This window comes from Sceloporus occidentalis, unplaced genomic scaffold (assembly GCF_023333645.1).
Source record: "Sceloporus occidentalis isolate IW3139 unplaced genomic scaffold, rSceOcc1.0.p SCAF_48, whole genome shotgun sequence".
NCBI lineage: Eukaryota > Metazoa > Chordata > Lepidosauria > Squamata > Phrynosomatidae > Sceloporus > Sceloporus occidentalis.
The window spans coordinates 2013677-2038441 of NW_028317028.1; the positions used below are offsets into that span (position 1 = coordinate 2013677).

At 40.6% G+C, this 24765-nt stretch overlaps 1 protein-coding gene across 1 annotated transcript in view; it reads left to right on the forward strand.

Moving 5' to 3' along the window:
- Positions 1-24765, forward strand: part of LOC149289070 (SH2B adapter protein 3-like) — a 64459-nt gene that overhangs the window by 39145 nt on the left and 549 nt on the right. The window contains 5 exon segments of the mRNA XM_089491000.1: positions 13362-13463; positions 17118-17206; positions 23136-23230; positions 23765-23979; positions 24478-24665. Coding sequence (XP_089347126.1) covers positions 13362-13463; positions 17118-17206; positions 23136-23230; positions 23765-23979; positions 24478-24665 — 689 coding nt within the window.

The window sequence follows — 24765 nt, forward strand, 5'->3', positions numbered from 1 at the left end:
AGGCACAGTTTCAAATGATTTTGTTTTCCTATATGAACCAGGAGTTACATGCAGCGGTATATTTACCTATGGCCTTGCCCTAGCCTTGACCCAGGGCAGCGCCTCTAGCTGCCTCTTTCATGACTGCCATCTGCACTGCAGGGGGCTGGTATATTACTTAATTGTGTGCCTTTTAATACAGCCTAGTGTAAATTGGCCGGTTTGGGAAATTAGAGATCTCTCCTGTAACTGTCCTATTAAGCAAAAGCACACCGGAAGGAGCTGATCACCCAAGGGGGTCATCTATCACACCCACCCCATCCCTGGTATTGCAACAGAGGGACTGCAACCTACGTCTAGGATATGTCATTGGGCACATGGAGGTTTTATGCTAAAGTGCTAAATATGTAACTGTCAAGAACATAAGAATGGTCGCTATGGTAATTGCACCACTTTTAATGCCTCGTGCTGCAGTGGCTCTTGGTTGAGATTTAAGCTACCAAGGCTTGTAAGAATTTCCTTGAGCATAAAAGTAAGTACTTTGGGGGGAGTTTCTCTCACTCTCCTCCACATGAATCACATATATGCACTGGTCCTATTCAGTTAGAGTTTTAGGGGATTAGAGATGATGTGTTACTGTCTCTGGTAGCAATAATAGATAAATCAGAGAGTTTGTGTTGGTGTGATAAGTGTGGGTTATGTGTAGAGTAGCCAGGTACATTTGTTTTTTTAATGGCCAATCAGAAGAAATTCTGGTGCGTGTGGACAAAAGTAGAGCAATCAAAGGCAATTATCGTGCAAAGTGGTAAAATTGCAAAATGAACAGGTATTCTGGTGCAAACTGGCAAATTTCAGCAGCAATTGTAATGAGAACTGGAAGAATTGAGCAATCAGAAGGAATTCCATTGTGAAATTATAAAATAGAACAATCAGCACTGGTTTCCATGGTGATTGCTTAACTTTCACCACCAGAACACCTCTTCATACATGATGAAAGATGAATAATACAGGATCTAATTAATTATCCTAAACGTGTATGACTCGCTGTTACTACAGAATACTACTACAGCCCCCACAGTACCCAAAGTTGAGCCAGATGTGAGTTAAAAAGATTTTCTCATATCCGGTCCCATCCTCCCTCAGTTTGACCTTCATCGTCTTAGTCTGCCGCTGCCTTATCTGCAGATTTTATTCATAGGGAATAAATGAGAGCAACATAAAACATAAAAATACATTCCCACGTTGTCTGACAATCTGTCTAATGGCTGGAAATTAAAACAAAAAAACCCCTCAGTGCTCCTTTGGAGTCATGAAAAGACCTGCTGAGTGATATTGCAGAAAATACCTAGGATTCCAAGATTCCCTCAGGAATGCAAAACAGAACTTCGATTCATGTTCTTATTTATTATGTCTCATAGCAGTGGTAACATATCAGTCTTGTATTCCAGTTTGGGCAATGAAAATGATCGCCACCTTAGCCATGCTTTAGTAGCCTCCCATTTTTCTTTTATAGAAGAATGCATGTTAAAGTTAGTGAGTAACCATAACCCTTTGTAAGCACTTAAAACCTTTAACAACGATTGGCGTGCCAGGTATGTCACTGTATGTGACAATTTACGTGCCTGGCATGCCATGGGGTTAAGTGAGCTAATAAATCAACTTTTTTTTTTTAGTTGCTCAAACAGTGTTGCTGCAATGCCTCAATGTCGAGGTATTCAGCTACTCAAAAAATGTAGAGGCCTAATGTGATAGCTCTCATGTCAAGACATTTCAGCAACATCGGCTGAACAAAAGAAGTGATCAATGATGATGGTATCACCGTACTCACGAGTTATTGCGGAGCACATATTGGGGTGGTATTTGGCTGTGACAAATATCAGGAGCTGTAAATTCATACCTGATGAAAAAAAATATGGTTAGATGGGGTAAATTGAATTGGCCAGCTTCAAAGATGTTCCAAATAGGACATGGATGCAGGATGACCAGAAGTCAAAACGCAAGTTGAACAACTGAAATGTCCCAAACAACCCAACAAACCTATGCATCACTGTACTCAAGAGCTGTTGCTGAAATTCTCATTAAATGTATGCCTGAATGGCAATTCGTGTGAAAAGAATGTTACCTCTTTTGGCAAAGTTTGGTGGTAGAATGACTGTATGAAAAGTGTCAAAATATCTCAAATTGAATACCCTGGGTTGCCTACTTTTCATAAGCATGTACATGGGCGTCGATTCAGGCATTTAGGACAGAGATCAGTGTTATAGTGTAACCATTGCTAATTTTGAAATCGTAATACACTACTTGTTCTTATTGTAACAAAAGTAAATGTTTTTTACAATTTTTTTGTAAATTAGATGACATGATCAAGATAATGGTCCCGCAGGTTTTTCGGCGGGACCCACAGGACCCGCATCCCAATGCAGTCCTCTACACTGCAGAAATGTCATTGGGTACAAAAATGTAAAAACAAAGGGGTTAATATGCAATTCTTGCAGAACAAAAACAGAACAATAAAACTCTTACATGACATAATTTGCAGCCATGGTGAAAAATCCTAGTAAATAGTGAAATCTATTGACAGCCTAAGCAACCAATCAGTGTCAGGAAAGTGCTCCCATTGACATGAATTGAAATACCTTATTCATGCGGACAGAGGGCTAAACAGACCCCTCCACGCATTGTTCAGCTGAGCCAGAGCTAGATCTGACTGGAGGTGAGTACATCAATGCATTCGACCGAATATCTCTACTTTAGGACATTTTGCTGGGGGTGTAGGGAAAGGGACAAATGCATTTAGGGGAATTCCCAATGCAGAATCCTCCTTTTTGCAAAGTGGACCACATGAAAATTTAAAGGGACCACACACCTATCATTTGCATTAACATGTGTATGATGGCTGGAGTGTCCCTTTAAAATGGCATTCTAGTAGTCTGTAATGATGTCCTCTCCATGACCCCGCATTTGGCTTTTAGATCATTCCAGGGATTATCATGTACACACTTGGCGGCTTCCCACTCACAAATCTTCCTGGGATTTTTATCGGAACAAAATAAATCCTGTGAAACTGAAGACGGCATTGTGGGAGCACGCAGCCCACAAGGCAGCCATGTTTGTAGTTTTACTTCTCTAAACTGTTGGGCAACATAGAGATTTGAATATGTATATGATGACATTTGATCTATACCAGTGGCGTTGCTACAGGGGGGCAAGGGGGGGGCAATTGCCCCCCTAGGTTAATCCTTGCCCCCCCTGTTGCCCCCCTGCCGAATTTGGAAAAAAGTCGCAATGCGACTTTAAATCCCGTTTTGTTTTTTTTTAATGCGGAGGAGAGAGAGGGGAGCCTAGCAACCGCTCGGCGCCCCCCATTCTCCTCCACAAGGCCTCTACCTCCGTCGCGGTCCCGGCATTTCATCCTGAGCGCCGAAATATGATGTCATATTTCGGCGCTCAGCAGTGAAGCAGCGGCCACCGCAGCAGAGAACGAAGACAGAAGCCTCGTACTCCTGTCGCTGGACCTAAAGGTGAGAGAACTACAAAAGGGGAGGGTAGATAGTGAGTAGGGAGAGGGGGTTAGAAAGTGATAAGGGAGGGAGAGGGGGTTAGAAAGTGATAAGGCAGGGGCGTCCAACATGCGGCCCGCGAGACCTCGAGGTGCGGCCCGCGTAAGATCGCCAGCCAGTGCAACCGATCTTACGCGGGCCGCACCTCGAGCATGTACTGGCTGACTTGGCATGATAGGAGTGTGATTGCTAACAGCAATCAGTCCCATCATGCCTAGGTTCCAGCACTTACACATCCGACCAGTAAATGCTGGAACCTAGGCATGATGGGACTGTGATTGCTGTTAGCAATCACACTATTGATGCTGCCAGCAGTATGGGGTCTGCACATCACTTACAGCCACCCTGTACCAGCATGTACTGGCTGACTTGGCATGATAGGAGTGTGATTGCTAACAGCAATCACAGTCCCATCATGCCTAGGTTCCAGCATTTACTGGTTGGATGTGTAAGTGCTGGAACCTAGGCATGATGGGACTTTGATTGCTGTTCGCAATCACACTTCTATCATGCCAAGTCAGCCAGTACATGCTGAAACCTAGCTAGCTGTCCCCCTTGTGTATTGATGCTGCCAGCAGTATGGGGTCTACACATCACTTACAGCCACCCTGTACCAGCATGTACTGGCTGACTTGGCATGATAGGAGTGTGATTGCTAACAGCAACCACAGCAAGCACAGTCCCATCATGCCTAGGTACCAGCATTTACGGGTTGCCTGGGTATGATAGGAGTGTGATTGCAGTGTGGACGCCAGGGCTGGCTTTGGGGTATGCAACCTGTGATCTATGCGTGTAATTTAGGGGGTTTTAAATATACCTTTTAATTACGTGTTTTTTTGTGAATTCCAATTGATCTAAACCTGCAAAGCTGGGGTTGTGTGTTATTCTGTAGATCCATATCTGCTATGCTATGTTTCCATACATTATTTATGTATACCTGCAGTGTTTGGGTGTTGGTGTGGCAGAGCCTGTCCTGGTGTGTGTGTGTTCGGTTGTCAGTGTGTCAGAGCCTGTCCTGGTGTCCTGTGTGTGTTTGGATGTGGGTGTGGCAGAGCCTGTCCTGATGTGTGTGGGTGTCTGTGTGGCATAGCCTGTCCTGGTGTGTGTGTGTGTTTGGTTGTCGGTGTGACAGCCTGTCCTGGTGTGTGTGTCTGGGTGTCGGTGTGACAGAGCCTGTCCTGGTGTGTGTGTCTGGGTGTCGGTGTAACAGAGCCTGTCCTGGTGTGTGTGTGTGTTTGGTTGTTGGTGTGGCAGAGCCTGTCCTGGTGTGTGTGTCTGGGTGTCGGTGTGACAGAGCCTGTCCTGGTGTGTGTGTCTGGGTGTCGGTGTGGCAGAGCCTGTCCTGGTGTGTGTGTGTGTCTGTGTGGCAGAGCCTGTCCTGGTGTGTATGTGTGTTTGGTTGTCGGTGTGGCAGGGCCTGTCCTGGTGTGTGTGTCTGGGTGTCGGTGTGACAGAGCCTGTCCTGGTGTGTGTGTCTGTGTCACAGAGCCTGTCCTGGTGTGTGTGTCTGGGTGTCGGTGTGACAGAGCCTGTCCTGGTGTGTGTGTTCAGTTGTCAGTGTGGCAGAGCCTGTCCTAGTGTGTGTGTCGGTGTGGCAGAGCCTGTCCTGGTGTGTCTGTTTGGTTGTCGGTGTGGCAGAGCCTGTCCTGGTGTGTGTGTCGGTGTGACAGAGCCTGTGTTGGTGTGTGTGTTTGGTCATCTGTTTCCTGGCACTTAACTTACAGTAGGAATTATTTAATTTATATTTATCCAGAGATAAAATGCCCTCCTGAAGTTGTAGTGACTTCAGGGGACAAAGCGTTCAAGGCCCTGAAACCATTTAGTGGAAAAGTTATTTATTGTGTTATAATATTTATTTCAAGGATTAGTCGCACTCAATTGTGGCTTCAGGCTTCCCATGTTGAATGATCAAGTATTATTATTTTAGCCCAATAACAAAAGTATAATTCCATAGCACATTACTTTTGGAAATTAATAATGCCCCCCAGTTTGACTGTGGTATCTTGTGTGCCCCCCCCCTATATATTGTTTCTAGAGTCACCACTGATCTATACAATTGTTAAAAATTGGAATAGATTGCATTTTGCTGTATAAAAAGTGCTGTCATGAAGTTTTAGTGACAATTTAAGCCCTGGTGATTCAGTGTGAGCATCTCAACTCTAAGGGGTTAAACAGCTTTAATGTGTCAGTATATTACCGTGCGTAGGTTGCAAGACTTCTATCCCAAGACACATTAGTAAAGAAACTGACTGCGGAATAATCGGTTATGCCAGTTCATCCCTTTGCTGCATTCGGACAACCATCTGATTGCTTTGTAAACATGTCCTAATGGTACTGAAATAGTTAAATAGCCAAATTGTTTTATAGTATGGCTAACCTAACGGTGAACTGGGAATTCTGACGTTTATCTGATGCCTAATTACCACGCTGGTCCGAGCATCACCCCGTTTGTGTATAATGATGCTGTATCCCATTACCTGCGATCCTTTGATCCTCGGAGCCTGGCCGTTTGTTCTAAGCATTACTTACAGCTTCTTGCACATTAATTACCGCTGCCTGCTTCACATAGCTTTGCACTGGGACTGCAAGATGGTTTCAGCAGATTTCCACTGGAATTATCCAACATATATAAATCTCACGTAAACCCTGGGGATAGTCCAGGAATAAGGAAACCGAACACATTGTCTGGATTGTACATTCTTCATATTTCTCAGGAAGGCCGGATTAGTCATTAACTTGACCTCTGCCACATTTACTCGGATTTTGAGAATGTTTTAGTAATTAAATTACTTTCTCTGTATGGAGCTTATGTGGACTGTCTATGACTTTTGTTTGGAACAGTGTATATATCCCCTGCATAATAATACAGAGGTAATTTACCATTCCTACAGAACCAAAAAACAGGGGCAGGAAAACGTGTGTGTGTGCGTGAAAATGTGTGTGTGAGTGGCTGAGCTGTTGTTGCGCCTTCACAATAACAGCATTTACATTGGACCCGTCAGATGTAGCAAGGCAGAAATTTCAAAAACTAACTTCTGACAAAGATGGCATCCTATGACAGCGCAACATTTAAAGTCATTGCGCTCTTCAGTACAATCCACTCTGTGGCCAGTGTTTGTCTACTGAGATGGTATGTGCTTGATTTTATAGACGTGTTACCAATGGACTGAAACACCTAAACTCAATAATTAGTTTCCATGTGTCCACATACTTTTTTTCATATAGTGTGTAAGTGTATATATTATATAGTCATAGGTAAAACTGGCAGAGCTAAGCCGTGGACTACCAGCCATTGGTAAACTTTGTGTCTAGCTGTTATTTTAACCACAGGCATTCCAGAGTTGTGAATATAATAACACTAAATAGCTTTAGCTAGTTCTACCAATAGCGGTTATGGCAGAGGGGACTTTGTTTTTTTAAAGGAACAGTGTGAGGTCCTTGATGCCCCTACTATTGAAGAATGCATATTAAAGTACGCTGAGAAATAAAGCACCTACCTGAGAATTTACAGCCATGGTTCAAGATCAAATTCTTTGTCCGTGATTTTATATTTCTTGCAACTGATTGGCTGGTTGAAGCTGTCAATCAGTGGTAGGAAAGTACAATTTCTGTCACTGACAGCTTAAGCAGCCACTCAGTGCCAGGAAAAGCTCCCTCTGAAGTCAATGGGAAGACTTTACTCATCCTGACAAGGGTCAAGACAGACCTTTCCATGCAGCGTTCATGCATTTGTAAAATGGACCACACACCGTGTATTGATGTGCATATGACGACTGGAGTGTTTCTTTAACAAGTAAAGGTACTTTTTAAAGCAGCTTAGAAAAGGAAATAAGCTTTGGGCTTGTAGTGGTATTATGTGTTTTTCTGTGTGTTTTGGGGGAAGAGGTTAAATGGACGCTCCGTAATCCATGCTATAGCCACAACACTTGTTTTGGGCTTTTCATAAATTCTTGTGAATTTTGATACATGAAGGGCAGTCAGCGGAAGGTTAAACTAGACATGTTGTGTCTGGTGCTTTCCTAGCATTGCATTTACATATTTTAATCTGTGAAATACCAGCGTAGAGCCTAGTTTCTGCTGTCCATTCAACTTCCGTTACCTGCATATAGTAAGTGTATTGTCCTAGAAGGAATTAAGATTAAAATTAAACATTGAAGGAAAGTAGCCTCTAATTTAAATGGTAACGTGTATCCTTTTTAAAAATGTAGAAAGGTCTCGTTTTAATACATGGATGGTGAGGAGGACTTGAAACCCTTTTGGTTGCCATCCAGTGCATACTAACAGTACAATGAATGGAAAAGGTTGGTCTCCTGTGTGCCCCGTATGCCTGAGATGGGCACCCTTGCAAATAATTCGGAAAGATGTATCACCCTATTATTATTGTTATGTTTTATTTATGTAGCCCCAACAATTTAGGCAGCGCTCCTTACTGTACATACATAGAACTGAAAGCCTAAAATAAACTGATACATTAGGTAGAGAGCACTCTGCTCACAAGGTTAACATCTTGGGGGATAGGGTGTAGAAAGATAAAAACTTTAGAGAAAGAGGGATGGTTCTGTTGATGACTGTCTTGTACCATTTGTTATGTACCTTATATTTTGAGGCACTCTGCCGCTATTTATGTGCCCCATCTCCTAACCAACTTGCCCATGAAGTAGAGGGAAGATAACCCTATAGCTCTATCACCCCCTGCTGGTCCACACTTAGAAACAGATAAGCTTTTGGCCCATGTAGTAATAGCCTAGGACTCAGCCATCAGGCACTCAGTATGCTTACTGGCAGGAAACGGGAGAAGAATGATCTGTGCTGATAAGATTTGCACTGGCTTATTGGCGTACATCAGACCTGCACGTGGAGACTTGTGGGAAATTTTTTAGATAAACAACTGCCATGTAAAAAGTCTGATATGATGTGACATGGTATGTGTTTTTTGTTTTTTTTTAGTAAATCACCACTGCTTAAAGGTGAGCAGGTTATTTTAGCAAACAAAAGGTGTATCCAGCAGAACAGAGGAATAGCAATATACAGAGACATTAATACCTTACTAAGGAAAAGGACATAATACACTAAATTCTCCATTCTTTCAGCTTCAGCACCAAAAGTTTAGTCCTCATTCAGTTGGGCCTGTGACTTGATCATGTAGAATTATTACATTACTGTGAGCCTTGTCCATAAATACCAAAGTGTAACACCACATACACAAACCAGCAATACACCATATGACTTTGGCACTAACCTCCACAGATCATACAAATGATCATCCCTTCACATGGAAACCACATCAATTCATGCATTCACTTCACACTTACAAGAACACTGCTAACTGTTGTCAGTCTAGTTGAAAGACCGCGCTCATTCCCATACTTGTGCAAATGGACCAGAAACGATAATAATTTTTCCATTCGTCTTCGGACAACCAGTTCGGACAAAATTCAGAGGGCTTTTTACATTTATAAATGAACTTCGCTCTCACTAACACTCTCTCTACAGCTCAACCTCTTCTCTGGACCTTTCTTGTTCTTCTATCTATTTCTTTCTTCGGCCATATCGCTCTGTTATCCAGACTTAATGGAGAACTTCCGCAGAAAGGTGGAGCCTCCATGCACACCCTTTTCCTCGATTGGAGGAACGGGAGATAGAGGCTGTTGCCGTGGCTCAGCCCTTTTCCGGAAGTTCTCCAGAAGGGCAAGTGATGGTGCGGATACCTGGGACGAAGACGGAAGAACAAGAAGAGGCAAGAGAAAAATCGTACCTGCAGTAAAGGAGGCAAGGACATTGGTATTGGTCGGCAGATATGATAGAAAGACATTAATAGAAAGTGTGACATAGTGTGAGTGGGTGTGAGAGAGAGTCGGTAAGTGAAAAGCAACCAAATTCCCCCCAAAAAATTCTGAGGCCTCTGCTTTGTTTTATTGCAGGACCCTTCTCGTTTTTGGACATTCATATAAATTAACGAAAGTGGCAGATTTTTATGAAATGAAAATTTAAAACAAATCTACTTTACAGCTTAATAAACCTAGGTGCAATGTTTTCACACACCGCAGTAAACAAATGGTCTCGATGTGACAGTCCATGTAACATGATTCTGCTTCAGCAATTCTAGACTACTGACAGCTGGAAGATACATCCATCAGTGACCCTGTCCTGAGGTAGCCTTTTCTGAGGGGATGTTGGATGTGTTGGGCCCAGGCCTCTTGTGACATTAGCATCTTTGTTTTTCAGAAGAAGCAGGGTCACTATGGGGGCTTGTGTGGACTGCCAGCCAGTTTGCGAGCACACGGTGTAAATAAATATTCAGGAGCGCATGCAGACTGTATGCAGAACGTACTAAATGTTCTCAGGCTCGTTGGCCGAAAGAAAAAGTGATGCTTAATTATCATTGACAGGAAGGAGTTAAAGCAGACAAACTCAGTGTCACAGCAATCGACGTGTTTTCCTGTAAGGAATCTAGCAATTCCCACAGTGGGAGTATTAGCGGAACATATCCGTTATGTTCCGTTAATTGGAAACATTAGCTCGGGGCTGTTGGGGAGATTTTTTAATCGAAGCAGTCATGTGCGTTAACACTTTAAATGCCAAAAGTGTAAAACAAATGTGCATTGAGCCTTTCATACTGTTCTTTTTTTAAAGTTTTATTTATTTATTTACTTATTGCTGACGTTCGGGTACAGAGTGGAGGGTTTCGGGGGGCCTAAGTAACTGAGATGGACTGTGTGTCGATAGAGAGCACAATAACATATGTGGTAAAGTTAAAGACACTCCACTGAGGGACTGCCCTTGGGAGGGTGAATTAAAAGGCCTGTTCCACTTTTGAAGTAAAATACCCTTAAGTTACCGCTCTAGCATGTTAAACAAATAAACCGTAGCAGGTCTGTTATATCATTCCTTCCTCTGAAGGTTTAATCACATAAAAATAACAGTTCAGTTTCAGTAGCCTTTTCCGTTTTAATTACAGCAACCTGTCAGTGCCTGCTTTGGTCACAGGCCAAACTTTCCATGATTAAGTAATTATTTCTGGGATGTGGGCATTCAAGGGTTTTAAGAATGTGCTGCGTTTAGTTATAAAAATGTTCAATTCTGTAAAAGCAATAACTTGTTAAAAGGACACACTTTCATTTTCTTTAAAATGTGGTCACATGATCAGAAGACTGCATTGTCGTGCTGGGCTTTCTAAAGGTATGGGAAGATTCCAAATAGAAGGAGTAAAAGGTCAAATTCTCTGGCTTTCAGTATGATTCAGATTCTGAGAATGAAGGGAGAAGTCTTGTGTTAGTGTGAAGTGATGGTTTCTCGGTCTTAGGGGTGCTCAGGCTGATACTCAAAGAACTTCACCTTGAGTAACCCAGCGTATTCTTTGGGTAAACCTTGATTTATTTTTTATGGGGGTGAAAGGAAAAAATCTTTGTCCATGTGGTTTTAGCCTAAATGGGAAAATGTCATACGAGACAGAGGACCATGGTTATAAAAAGCAGTTCTGTGGCTGAAAGTGGACTCGGCAGGAGCACTCCATTGGGTTGTAGTGCAATTTAGCATTTTGAGGCAGCTTATTCTAAACCCTTTTTATGCACATTTAGTCAAGTTTTCCATGTCAACCAACAATTCTGGATAGAGACCTAAGCCCTACTTTGCTCAGAATTTCAGAAACAGGAATAAATACAACGGTCTATAGAAATCGGCCAGCTCATGTGTGGCTTACGTTGCACGTGCAGCGATTGCACATGGGAAAAGCAGCTGGGGTGCCCATCCCCGGTAAGGGCCACATGCAGAGTCTGGGGATTGGGGAGTTAAAACTCAACAGAAACAAGGGTGATGACCCTTTCTGTAGAAGGAAGGTCCACTGTTGGGGGGTTTGTAAGTGAAGTTTGGAATGTGGACAATATATAAACTAACATCTCCATCCCAAGGATTCTGCATATACGTAGGCCCTTTGGAAAAGTCTCTATATTGTCTGTTTGACACAGACAGTGCCAGAGGTTGGATTGAGTTTCTCTCATCCAGACCCTGTCCTATTAATCAAAGGCCTTATATTTCCTAATAAGGAAAAACATGCGCTTTGTTAAAGACACTTCTGCCTTTTCTTCCCCTGCAGCGTAGAAGGAATTGCACAAACTCGGTGTAGGTTCTCAGGACTCACATGCTCTGTTTTTGATGGTTAACCCTTTTATGTTGACATTTTTCTCTCGTTATTTTATTATTCACAAAGACTACCACTGTGTTTCGCCTCATGTACCAGTATTTTTTTTTTTTTAAATGTTATTCAAAGGTTTAGAGAGGCAATACTGTAAGTGCTCACACATGGTTGGTTTATGTGTCATTGCAGTGTTTGCATGTGCTGCACCCATTGTAACGTCAGTAGTATATACCCTGCTTTATCCATCAGATATGATGGCAAGAGCTGCATTTTTTCATGGTATATTTGATGTTAAGATGATCAGTTGTAGTAGCAGCATTAATTATTTTATGGTAGGTTTGCACAGGTTACTGATTTCAGTGTCCTTTGGCAAATCGTCAATCACATTTTTGTCTTACTGGACAGCATCTACTTTGTCACAATATAATCCTCTCCATAACCATCTTCCTGGGTTTTTGTTTGCATTTTAAGGAACAAAAAAAAAAGTACTTGGGAAGCGCTTGTTCCCAAGTGTTAGCATAACACGACGGTCTTGTAGCATAGTTGTAACCAATAGGGTACTGTGATTTTTCACTTCATGGGAAACGATAATAATAATTTCCTGGATACAAGAAATGAAACAATTCAATTTATTATAAAATTGTCTCTGAATACTAACATCCATATATGAGAGAAAAATACTTGTTAAGCTGCATAGCTGGTGTAACTTCATCAGAAGTCCCAGTTCGCTAGATCATGATATTATACCCTGGTGACTGGATAAGTATTTATACCCTATACCATGTATAACTATACCATACTTATGGTATTGGGATACAGGTATCACCACTACCTACTCTCCTTATTTTCTAGCAACTCTTCGTGGTCTTCTTCTATTTATGTAGAAAGCCTCCATAAGATGCCTCTTTTCAGTTGATGTAGAATGTGCGTGGATAGGGTAGAACGCGCCACGTAGACATTTAATCTCTAAATATGGCCATAATGTGGATATTAAAAAAAAACAAAAAACAGCCCTTCCTTAACGCGAAGGAAATGAATGAAAATAACATGGGAATTTATTTGATGACTGATTGATAATTAAAAAACTAACCAGAAGTCTGCAGTTTCGTCTAGCTGCAGGTCTATAATTCTTGCCTCCATCCCTTTTCCTGTTCAATGTATAAAGTTTTTTACAATATGTTAATAACTCATGTGCTTGGAAGGGATTTCTGTTTAAAGTAATGCACACTCTGAACAGTCTTACAGGTTCCATTCCTTGTCGCAGAAATCCAGACAGTATATAACCGTAATAACTGTAATGTCTGCTAAAACAAAGCCATCTTTAGACATTGTACAGTGTAAGCCTCACTTCCTGGTACCTTGGATCGTCTCTCTTTTTTTTTTTTTTTTTTTACCAAAAAAAGAAGTCCTTGTTCTGTTGCCACTGAGTCAATATTAGACGACCGGTGTGTGCCCAGGAAGACAGAGCTACAGTCAAGAGCTATTCCCGCCCGTGTGTGCCTGACGTGTATGCACATGGAGCCGTGGCACTGATGTTTGTGGTTCCATTGAGAAATTAGACAGAATTTGTACACAGTGTACTAATGTAACCCATTTGCTACTGGAATATGGCAAGATGTGCATCCTGTCTGTTTTTATAGATGACATGGCTCTCTCTAATTCAGTGTGTCTCTCTCTTTCCTCTGCAGTGCTCCAAGCCAAAGCTACGAGTCCTGTGCGGTGCTGTCCAGGAGATCCGGAAATGTACCAGACTAGAGATGCCAGACAATATTAACACGTTTATGTTGAAGGTAGTCATAATGTATAATAACCGTGATTATATAATTATTATTGGTCTTGACACTTTAATCAACCATGCTAGAATGGAGCCGCACTTCTTTCTCTATCAGGCAAGCAGAACCTGATGTCAACCATACTTTTCCATTGGGGTATTCACTAAACTATGAGTTGCCATAAGAAAACAAATTATCTCACAAAATTAAAAAAATCACCAACCCAGGTATTTCCTACAAGAGGGGGAATAACATTTTTCACCTTACACTAACTCACTTTTTAGTGAATCATACCCAAATGAAAAAGTGCATATACTGTAGTTACTTTATTAAGCTGTAACAGACAACATTGTGGCACTTCGCACCTTTCATCACCAGGAAACAAACAGCAGGCGGCATGTTACTGTTGCTGCTACTTCAGTAACAGTTGGAAGCAGCGTTCCCCCCCGTGCAATGATTCCATTTAAATTCATGCTGGGTGATAAGTAGGTGATTACATCCAATCATGATTCCATGTCAAGGATTTATATGTAGATTTATAGGGCTGTGTGAATGGAGATCTTTATGGCCTCCAATCACAAAGGTTCTGTATTGGGTTACAACTGATAGGTGGTGTGTAGATGAGGTTGATGAAATGGAGGGCTTTTTGGCATTGAAGTTGGGGAGGGGCACGAGACAATGTGTGGATGATGTCTGTCAGACAGAGGATTACGCATGGGTGTGATTAAGATGCAGAGAGGTTTCTTGACGAAGTTGAGAATGCAAAGTTTGGTGAGAAGTGGATGAAGATAGAGAGTGGGGTGTGGATTTGATTAAGGAGGTACCTGAGTTTGAGGAGATGGTGTGTGGTATAAAACTGGGAGGGAGGTAGGTATGATGAGTAGGATGGGTTTGTGAAAGAGGTGTGTAGGTTGGGAGATGCTACCCTTCAGGATCCACTCTCCAGTATGGATTTTTTCCCCCTTATGTTTTAATTACCCTAGTAGTCTAATAATCAACTATAAGTACACAGATTTAGAGGTGTTATAATAGTCACCTGCAGGCAATAGCTTCACTTTATTGGGTCCACACATTTTACCCGAGTTAACCCAGATGTGTAGTGTTATCATGGCTATAAATAGGCCTTATTGGCAATATCTGTTTCCCAAATGCAGTGGAAAGTATCTCTGTTTGTGTAGGAGTGCAGGCAGAAGGATTTCTTTACAAACTGCTGTTGATGCCCATTTTCATGAATGTTCACTCCTGTGCCGGAAATGTGGTTTTAGATGTAAGGTCAAACTGAAGTGCTGGATTGTTCTTCAAGGAAACATTAAAAGGTTATCCTTAAACTGCAAACCCCAACACAGAATAGCAATAGTCCAGATATGATTAGATCGCTTCCCACTGGAATCCTCTGGTGAATTATTCGGAATGAAAATATTTATCAGCTATCCAGCTGCATACAACCAGTTAAAACAGATTAAGGAATGTTTTTTTGCTGCATAAACAGTTTGGTTTAATGTCCTAAATCATTACCCCTTTAATTTTGTTGGCTCATTACAATAAATAAAAGGTTTTACATACATAATACACTGTATGTAAATAAAGTTTGTTGAAGTTAATTGAAAGCATTGATACTGAAATGAAACAACACTAATATGTTTTATAAAAACTAAATATTTTGAGTTCTTGGGTTTTGGGACAGAAGTAATCTCTTAGAATCTTTTCACGATTACACCTTTAACTGCAAGCCTTTGGGAATCATTCATATGGGATTTGGCATTTGGAAACCACAACAAGCAGTACTGAATAAAAAATTTATTGGGTTTATGCCGTTTGATTTTGCTCTCGGTTTTGGTTTTCCCTAAAGCTATTTCTTAGGGTCTTTGATCTGATCAATAGTTGACACACACAGTTTGAACTAAATTCCACTGGAATTCCATTAATTATTATTATTTATTGATTTATATACTGCCATCATATTCTATGGTGCACAGTTGGATTGAATTGTGAAGGTAAAATGCTTTTATATGTTTGAAGCCTGTCCCGCTGAGTGTGGAGAGACTGTCATTGTAATGGCAGGTATATACGCTAGTAGGTAAACATTAATAATTCCACTTTGAATTTGCTTTCTTAAAATAGCCAAGTAGACAAAGGAAATTTATCAAACCAGCCAAACTGATATGCCCTGTTTGCACAACCAGATTAAGGCGCTTGGGGCTCTAGAGCTCACATATATAAAAAGGGCCCTACTTTTGTTTTTTCCACGTCAACACAAATAAAACATAATTAATATAAAATAAAAAACAAAACGTTTATTGCAGAGACCTCTACATCCCTGGCATAACATGTCCCACCCGAGGTGGCCCACTGCACATGTCCAAACCATGTTTCACTGTGCACCAATGAAGTGCCGATCTGTTGTGACTTTAGCCAGGAATGTTGGCAAGCGGCACGAAACTTCTGGTCAATACTGTCCCGTTATTATCAGGGTAATTGAAGAAAATTAAAAGCCAGGGTACAGTGTTTTACTAACTATACCACACAACACAGGAGCAAACACTGGAGAAAATAAGAAACCTAAGCATCTCTAAACTGCCCTAGTGTTGATATCAGCCCTTGCAGCTCAAGACACTTGTTGTCTGGGGGCTGCTGTCCTCTTACAAGCAAAAATAGATGACAGGGACAAGCTCCTGAAGTGTTTACATAAATGCCTGAATCTATTAATTACTACAAAATCCTCAAATGGATACTCAAACAGAAGCAATACATTGGGTTCCATAAAAAATATCTTGCCAGTATTCTTGGTGGTGTTCTGAATCAGATTCTGGAGAATCTATTAATACAAAAGGCAAGCACTGTGAGGTCTTAACCACAAACAAACATGGTACTAGAGTAGAAAGTATTTCTTTCAATAGGAATACTCAGTAGAAGTTGCTCTGTTGATTAAGGCTGATATCAACTGTAAATTGCCAGGTTCTACTAAGCTGAATTGCTTTCAGTGAAAATGTGTTAGAAGCTAAGCTTCAGTTGCATGGAAATATCTGCTTTTCATAGATTTTGAACCCAACTTGGCAAGGCCCAGTTTGTTGAAAGAGCTTGTCCAGTTCACTGGATGTCAGATCTGGAATGGTTTCCAGTTGAAATTTGGTGTACAATCAAAACCCAGTTTTCAGAGATCGATATCAATTCAAGGTTAAATTAATTGTCCTCTCTGAATTATGTTTTCAACTTGGTCTCATTTCTAAGAATGATATACACAAGCTTTTAAGTAAACCAGAAAGTTCCCAAAACCTGATGACTTAAAAATGTTTGAAAATATATGTATATTAATAGGCAAAGTTTTTAAAGCAAATATATAGCATTTGCTTATTTTGGGCAATTACAATAAGAATTCTGTATTTATTTATAAGGTTTAAAACGACATTATTCCATTTTTTTATATAAGTGATCTGCATTCTGTGACTATTTTCTTACAAACAAATAAGATTGACTTAATTAAAAGATTAACACACGGATTGTCACTGTTTTCTTTACTTTGCCCTTAAGCCCTGGGAAAATGCTGACCATTTTATGACAAGAGAGGTTCTCAGCTATTTAACATGTGGATAAGTGAGATTCATATATATATATGTATATAAATAGTGGCAGAATTTTATTATTGTATTATTAATGTTTTGGGTTTTTTTGTAGGTCAATGCAGCGGAGGTTATCTTTGAAGTCAGCGACGACCAACAGCTAACTTTGTGGATATCTGAAATCAAAGCATGCATGAGCCGCTGGTAGGCAAGCCTTTTTTTAAAATGTTCATTGTAAATTATGGTTGTGAACACTCTAAACAAACCTAAATAAGTAGTATATTTAGGTTACTAAAATCAACCTTTGTTCATTGAAAGAGGTAGAGAATGTCTAAAGTACTTTATTACATTGCCAAGTCTCCTTCTACTAAAACCAAGCCCAACAAGAGGACATGAAAACAAGAACGCTAGATTTCAGTGATTTTACGAAAACAGTGTTTTCTTCACTGGTGTCCTTCTTTCTTGGCCATTTCTTTAATTCCAGTGGGACTCTAAGGAGCCATATTTTCATACTGAAATAGATTTTATATTAGAGAATTCTAATGGGCCCAGTTTATTAAGAACAAATGTTCTTCCTGTTTTACAGTTTACAGTATAATAAAAAGTCCAGTCATCCAGTGAATATACTAGTCCAGTACGAATTTTTATCAGAGTACCATAGGTATGAATACATTGGGGCTTTTCAGTAGAACTGTCATTAGTAGCAGTGTGTTTGGCTCCCTGAATTACTATGCCACAATGGCCATACCTTAGAAACGTCCCTTTAAGGTGGGCTGAGCTGGCCATGATTGATATATGCTGCAATTCAAAAGTTTGAGGTCACTTGGAAATGTCAGCATCAAATGGATCAGAAATACAGTGTAGACGTTGTTAATTCTGTAAATGACTATTGTAGCTGGAAACGGCTGATTTCTAATGGAATATCTTCATGGGTGTACAGAGTCAGTGTGTGTATGTGTATATATGTATAGTGCTGGAGTCAATGTGTGTATGTGTATACCACAGTGTCAGAGTCAATGTGTATATGTATAGTGCTGGAGTCAATGTGTATATGTGTATACCGTAGTGTCAGTGTGTATGCGTGTATGTGTGTATATGTATAGTGCTGGAGTCAATGTGTATATGTGTATACCGTAGTGTCAGTGTGTATGTGTGTATATGTATAGTGTTAGTCGGTATGTCTACTGTATTGTAGTGTCAGTTTCTGTGTATGTGTCTATAGTCTGAGTGTGTATTTTTATATATGTATAGTGTTAGCCAGTGCATGTGTGTGAGTGTATGTTGTTGCATAGTGTGTACATGTGTATAAGGGTGTGGTGTTGTGTATGTTACAGTATGGCATTAGTATGAGTGTATATGTCAGCATATAGTGTTGTATGAGTGTATGGTGTTAGCATGTGTCTGCATGAGCCTAGAATGTTAGCGTGTGTTACTGTAAGGTGTTGTTTGTGAGCATAAGATGTTAGTGTTTGTCTGTTACTGAAGTGCTGTACAATTTGGTGCAGCAATGAAGAAAGGTGTTTCCCCGATAAACATCCTTTAACTGCAGACCAGGGGGTAAAAAATAAAAATTATTAGGGAAGGGGGGAAAAAAAGCTGGCTTCTAATTTTTTTTGGCTGGCTCATAGGTTTACCCCTGAAGTAAACTTACTTTCTGTTGTTCATGAACATATTGTAAATTTTAGGCGGTAGAACTCCATTATAGACTCATGTTCAACAAACATTCTGAACTCCTAAAAAAAGTCAGACATCGGGGGAGCAAAGGGAGATTTGGGTCCAAAAGAGGCACTGACCCAACTAAAGAGGGACATTTGGTGAAATTATTTTTGGAAGAGAAGATCGCTGGAGTTGCCCTTTCATACTGTAAAGTTAAGTCGGTTAGCTGAAACTGCAACTCTCCTGCCAAGTTCCGCTTTAGTGATAAAGCCCTTAAAGTGTACATATCCCATATATGTTAATGCGAGGTGTGTTTAATAACAATGAAATTATACACAGGCTTCGCACTCCGTTAAGTAATGCCAAAGTGCTTTAATGTGCAATAAAGCGGTGATATCTTGGTCTTCGGCACTCGTTCCCCCGTACGGCTTTTTGCGAGGATTGGAGGATCACCGGCGTGCAGCGTGTTTAACAATTTCATGACTTCTGTGTTTAATACCACCAAAATCTTGCTGTCTCTTTCCCATCAAGTAAAAGAGTAGTAAGACATCAAAGACAATATTTTATAAAAATAAATGGTTTCATTGCGATGCTGAAAAATGCAGAACTGGAGTTTATAAAATTGGTACTAATATTTAAAAATGTAGTGGAACTTCCTGAATGTGTGCTTATATAGCATTGAAATAGTGTCTAAATATAGAATGTTGTGTATGGAAAGGGGATTTGGAATGTGATCCGCACTTACAGCTGGGATCTGTGGGGAATACAAATTGCTTGCAGCGCCCAGGCGGTGTCAGGGTTAATCCAGCCGACGGCGCTGACAGACGAGTGCTGCGTATAAGTCCAGAGAGCTCACCTGCTGTCCCGGAGGGTTGCATGTGGTCCTGTCTCCATGGTTTGGTGATAATCACGGTTTCTTAGGCAGGAAGCGGAGGAAGTGCATGTTGACCTGTACGGTTTGCATATGGTACAGCCTCCATCGCTTTGCTGAAAGGCTTTTCCTGTTATTGAAATAACAAGAACTCTGTTTGCAATTAATCATGGTGTGATTTCCAGAGCTTGGCCTGCTCTATCACTCTCATGTTTTCCCATGATTTAGAAGTATGTTTCTGGGCCCTGCTCTATGGAAGCCTACGATAGAGTCCTTGTTCCACAATGCTGATCTTGTCGGAAATGGATCTATGTTTCTACTGGTACCCTTGTCACTTCTCTCTCTGAAATGGATCCCCCCTGTGTAGTCGGACACACGGTAGATGCTGTGTTCTGTGCAATAAGACCTCTTTATAGCATGCAGACTCAGTTTAAATACAAGAGAAGCTCTTAATAGTGGAATTTTATAGAAGTCCAGCATTAAGAACAAGGATTTCAACCTGGTGACTCACAACGGGTTTGGGGAAAGAATGGAACATCTTGGGGAACTACAGAGGTCCTATGAAATTTTATTTTTATTTTGTAGCCTGTATAAAATGTTCCAGTGGGTGAGACATGAACAAGTAGCCCAATTATAACCATTGCAGAAGCCAGTACAGATTCTCCTGCGTTATAACACTTGTATTGCCAGAATCTAGCTCTATAACATGCAGGGTACAGTGTCTTTAGTAGTTGTGTTTCCAGAACACCAGATTCTAGTCCCTAAAATTCTAGATATTTAGCAATCACCGTTGTATTCTCAAATGTTAAACACATACAGCATTGGAAAATAAGACATCTGTCCTCCAGCTGCCTCTCCTGAAAGCAGGGAGCACCTTGCAATATGCTGGCCCATTCTCATTAGAAGTCCCATCCTAGTCAGTGGAGATTTCAAAGGGAAGAAGAGACCTCTGAGGTCCTGAAAACTTTTACAACTTCTTATGTAACTTTCTCTATGTTGGTCCATTAAAACATATCAACTCCCTTTCTCTGGGGTTAATATGGCTATATCCATTTTCTTCTTGAGCTCCGTTGGAAATCAGTGGTAGTAAGTACATTGGCCAACCACATGTATGTGACTGACCGCTGCTTTAGTTATTGGGGGGGGGGGTCCACTGAGCATGTGCAAGAATCAGAGGCTTCTGACTCCACTACTTAATATGTGCTTCAATTTGCGTGCAGTTAAACGCATTGAAGTCCGTGCAAAGTGGATAAGCATTAAATCCACAAAATAAAATTTTGCTTCTGAATTGACCTTTATACAGAACCTCAGCGAGACATAAGACTGGTCAGTTTTAGTTTTGTTTAAAGAACATTAAGATATTGAAACGTGAAATTTCTGTTTTCATTATTAATCGTCCTAGAAGAAAAGACAAAGACACCTATCAAGTGTAATCACACCAATCCAATTGTTAATTTTCACTTCCTTTGCTCATAATACCACAATGTTTCTCTCCCTGAACATTAGATTACATTTCCTGGCACTGTTTTTATTGCATCCTACAAAAATACGATCTGTGATACTAGCTTCCTCGCTTTCATATATACAATTATGTTTTCCCACCGGACACATGTATAACGTTCTGTGTGGACAGATTCCAAAATGTATTGCAGAACTCGGATGCCCAATCGTTTTTATTGAAATGAACACCAGTATGCACGACCACTTCCTATTTCACATGGACACCAAATAAATGATGAATCTTAGCAGATGACCTTCTTGGAACCTGAAGGTTACAGTTCTGTGGCATTATAGCTCATCTCAGGTGTGCCTGGTGGGCATCTGAAGCTCAGTCACTAATTCATCTAGCAGAGCTTATCCAGATCAGTTCTAGACTTTTTCCAAAACTATTTGTGGCACAAGAGAGCAGTGATCTGCACCAGTCCTCCAAGTGCCCTGACAACCCCAATTAAAAGCCATATCATGGGGCTATCTCATCCTAGATACATCCATAATTAAATCCAACAATGAAAGGAGTATTGTGTCAGCCTCTGTGTCCACTAAAAGCACAGGTTATTTCATGCAAATCCCCCCTTATTGCTCATGATCCCTCAGGGGAGACAACTTGGAAATCTTAGGAACCTCAAAAGGGTCTGTATAGATACGTCAATGCTTCTTGTGATGTCAGCTCTGACAATCTTCATCCAGGCATTTAGACCCTTTCAGTAGAACATGCGCAGAATCGTACTTGGTTCAACATAAGGGAAACCAAAGAACCCACTCCCCACAATTGTAAATGTGATCGGCATTGCAATGCTGATTTTAACCCATAACCAGGTATGTCTATGCTCTAATAGAACCTTTTCTGATGTAGCTGCTCCATCGTTGATTGGGGAGGTGTTAAACTTGCACGGGATAAGGATACGGCTATCCTGAATATGAGACCAAGTACCAAATAAGGTTTCTGCAGCAGGAAGAAGCATGGGCAGACTAGATAGACATCAAACTTTGTTTCTAAAATGGTCTTCTGAACCACCGAGACCCTGTCCTATGTTTTTGGAAAGGAAGAGGTTTCCTTCTGTGAAGGGAAATTTGTATCAAACAGTTGAAGTACTTTGTGCCAGTGTTGCTGGATTTTCTGGAGCTCATTGTGCAAAAATTGCTTGAGGCTTAAAGTAAGTAGGACAACGATGACCTTCTGTTTTGTGAAGCCCAACTCCAAAACATGGGAATATAACTGATTTATTAGAGTGGTTTTATTTTTGGATTGTGAATTCCCTTACAGTATCAATGCCCTATTTACAGGGGCATCTTCTCTAAAGATCAAAGATGGGAAAGGGATTAACGAACCTGGTGACATTTTTTTTTTTTTTTTATTAAGTGAGTATTTAAGCAGGAAATTCAGAAATGTGAATAGAAAATAGATGGTACATAAACTTCATGAAATAAAATGGAAAATAATAAAGGCTGTGGAGCTGTATCTTCTAAAGATAAGTCTACAAATGTGTATTTTCTTTTTTTTTCTTTTAATGCATATTAACGTACTTACAATGTACTTCAGTGTACATTATTCATTGGCTTGGCTGTATGGGACCCTTGCCTGGCCCTTTGAAAATTTATCATTAACACATTACAAAAGATAGTGTAAGACATTAGATAATGGTGCAATTTTTTATGATGTTGGAAGTTATATGAAAAAGCGAAACACTTCCACATCGTGTATGTTTATTGTGTCTCAGTTGGGCAGGAAGCCAACATTTCGATGTTCACAAGGCTTGTTAAGGTCTGGAGTAGGTCAAACCATTACCTTCCTGTCCTATGTAATCCTGCCCAGTAATCGGCCATGTAACTATTTACATGTTGCTTCTCTCTTTGGTTATGGATGATTTGAATAGGTGAGGTGGAACTATGGGGATATCCGCATCCTCCTTGTGGATTAGATTGTCTATCTGTGAAGGCTCTGCTCCTATAAGTACTATGAAGAAAATAATATTTGTTTATCACTGTTGTATTTGTAGGTGCCTACTATGTTCTGGTCAGTCATATGTTCCCACATTGTTTAGGTTGCAGAAGCTTTACCGGAATTGTTCATCTTATGACACTAGCTAATGAAACATATTGTTTTAGGTCTGAAGAGTCTGATCGTGACACACATGAGATTTCCCAGTCAGACATAGGTTCCCAGAATCCTGCCAGCGGAAGCACAGACTCCATCACTCAAGGTACGTTCTGCCTTCGCCGTGAAACTAGGACACAATCAGTGTCTGCACATCATTGTGAACGCATTCATTCTGAAACAATACCTTTGCATGGGCTGGCCCAAAACCGAATGGTGAGCTGATTCTCGGTTAAGAATGCTGTTGGAGGCGATGTACTTAGTTTAATAAATGCAACATTTTTTCAATTACTTTGTTGCAAAAAGATACGTTTCATCGTACAGCACTACATAATGTGATGGCGCGATATAAATCAATAAATAATATGTTGCCATTATGTTCATGGCTGTGTTTGTACACAGAGAATTGGATTAAAAAGGAGAAGAACTTAATATGCAAAAGAGAAATTTAACATTTTGTTAAAAACATAACATATATTTTCTGCACTGTGCAGAGCCGGTAGGATGTTGTCCATTCGTTTCCTCTCGGCAATAACCTCTTTTTGTACAATAGTTATAAAGTTTTGCCTATTTGAAAATTGCTTATTATTAGATTTTATGTCTGTTCTTTTAATGAATTGCTTGATGCTTTTCTCCTTAGGCGCCGCGGTCCTTCTTCCTCCAGAGCAGTGTAGTCACAGAACCGACCATTTCCTTGCACCCTATCCGTGGTTCCACGGGTCCATTACCAGAATCAAAGCAGCCCAGCTCGTCCAATCCCAGGGATTTGAAGGACACGGTGTCTTCCTTGTAAGGCAGAGTGAAACGCGTCGGGGGGAGTATGTCCTCACATTTAATTTCCAAGGCAGAGCAAAGGTAATGCCCGAAAAAAGCATGCATACGTTATATATATTTTATTCCCAAACACATTGACTGAGTCAGTTATCAAGGACTGAGTCAGTTATCAAGGACTCTGTTAACTCCTTAAAATCAAATGGATCTGATACATGAACAGAGTAGAATAGGAGTAGCCAAATAAAAAGGCCTTCAGAATTTAGCATAGAAGCCTGCAAATAATTTATTACTTACAACTTTACATGCCAGCCATACCAAGGTTTTTGGGACAGATTTTAATAGATTATTTAAAATCCATTTTTTATGTTTAGTTACTATCTCTGGTAAAGCAAACATATAAGCATTCACATGCAAAAAAATAGAATGGCAAATGAGCTTTCACAATGAAATGGTTTGAGTTTGTTGTACGTGTAAGAGGAACGTGTTTTAGTTATATTGATGTAATATTTACCCAGGATCAGTCATGTTTGGCTCACTTGGCACAGAAAGTCACAGATTTGTTATATGTTCTCTTGGCAGCACTTACGCCTAACGTTGACACGCAGTGGGCAATGCCACGTCCAGCATCTGCGCTTCCTGTCCGTGGTAGAAATGCTTCACTACTTCAGATTAAATCCGATTCCATTGGAAAGTGGAGCCGCCTGCGATGTGAAGTTATCTAGTTACGTGGTAGCAGCTGCCCATTCACAAGGTACATGTTAATGCCTGTAACTTTTCCTGTGCACTCAATGTCCAAAATACAACTCCTTTGTTTGTTGGCAATAAAGGGAGCGTGAAGGTCACGTGAGTGGGGATATTCATGTGGGC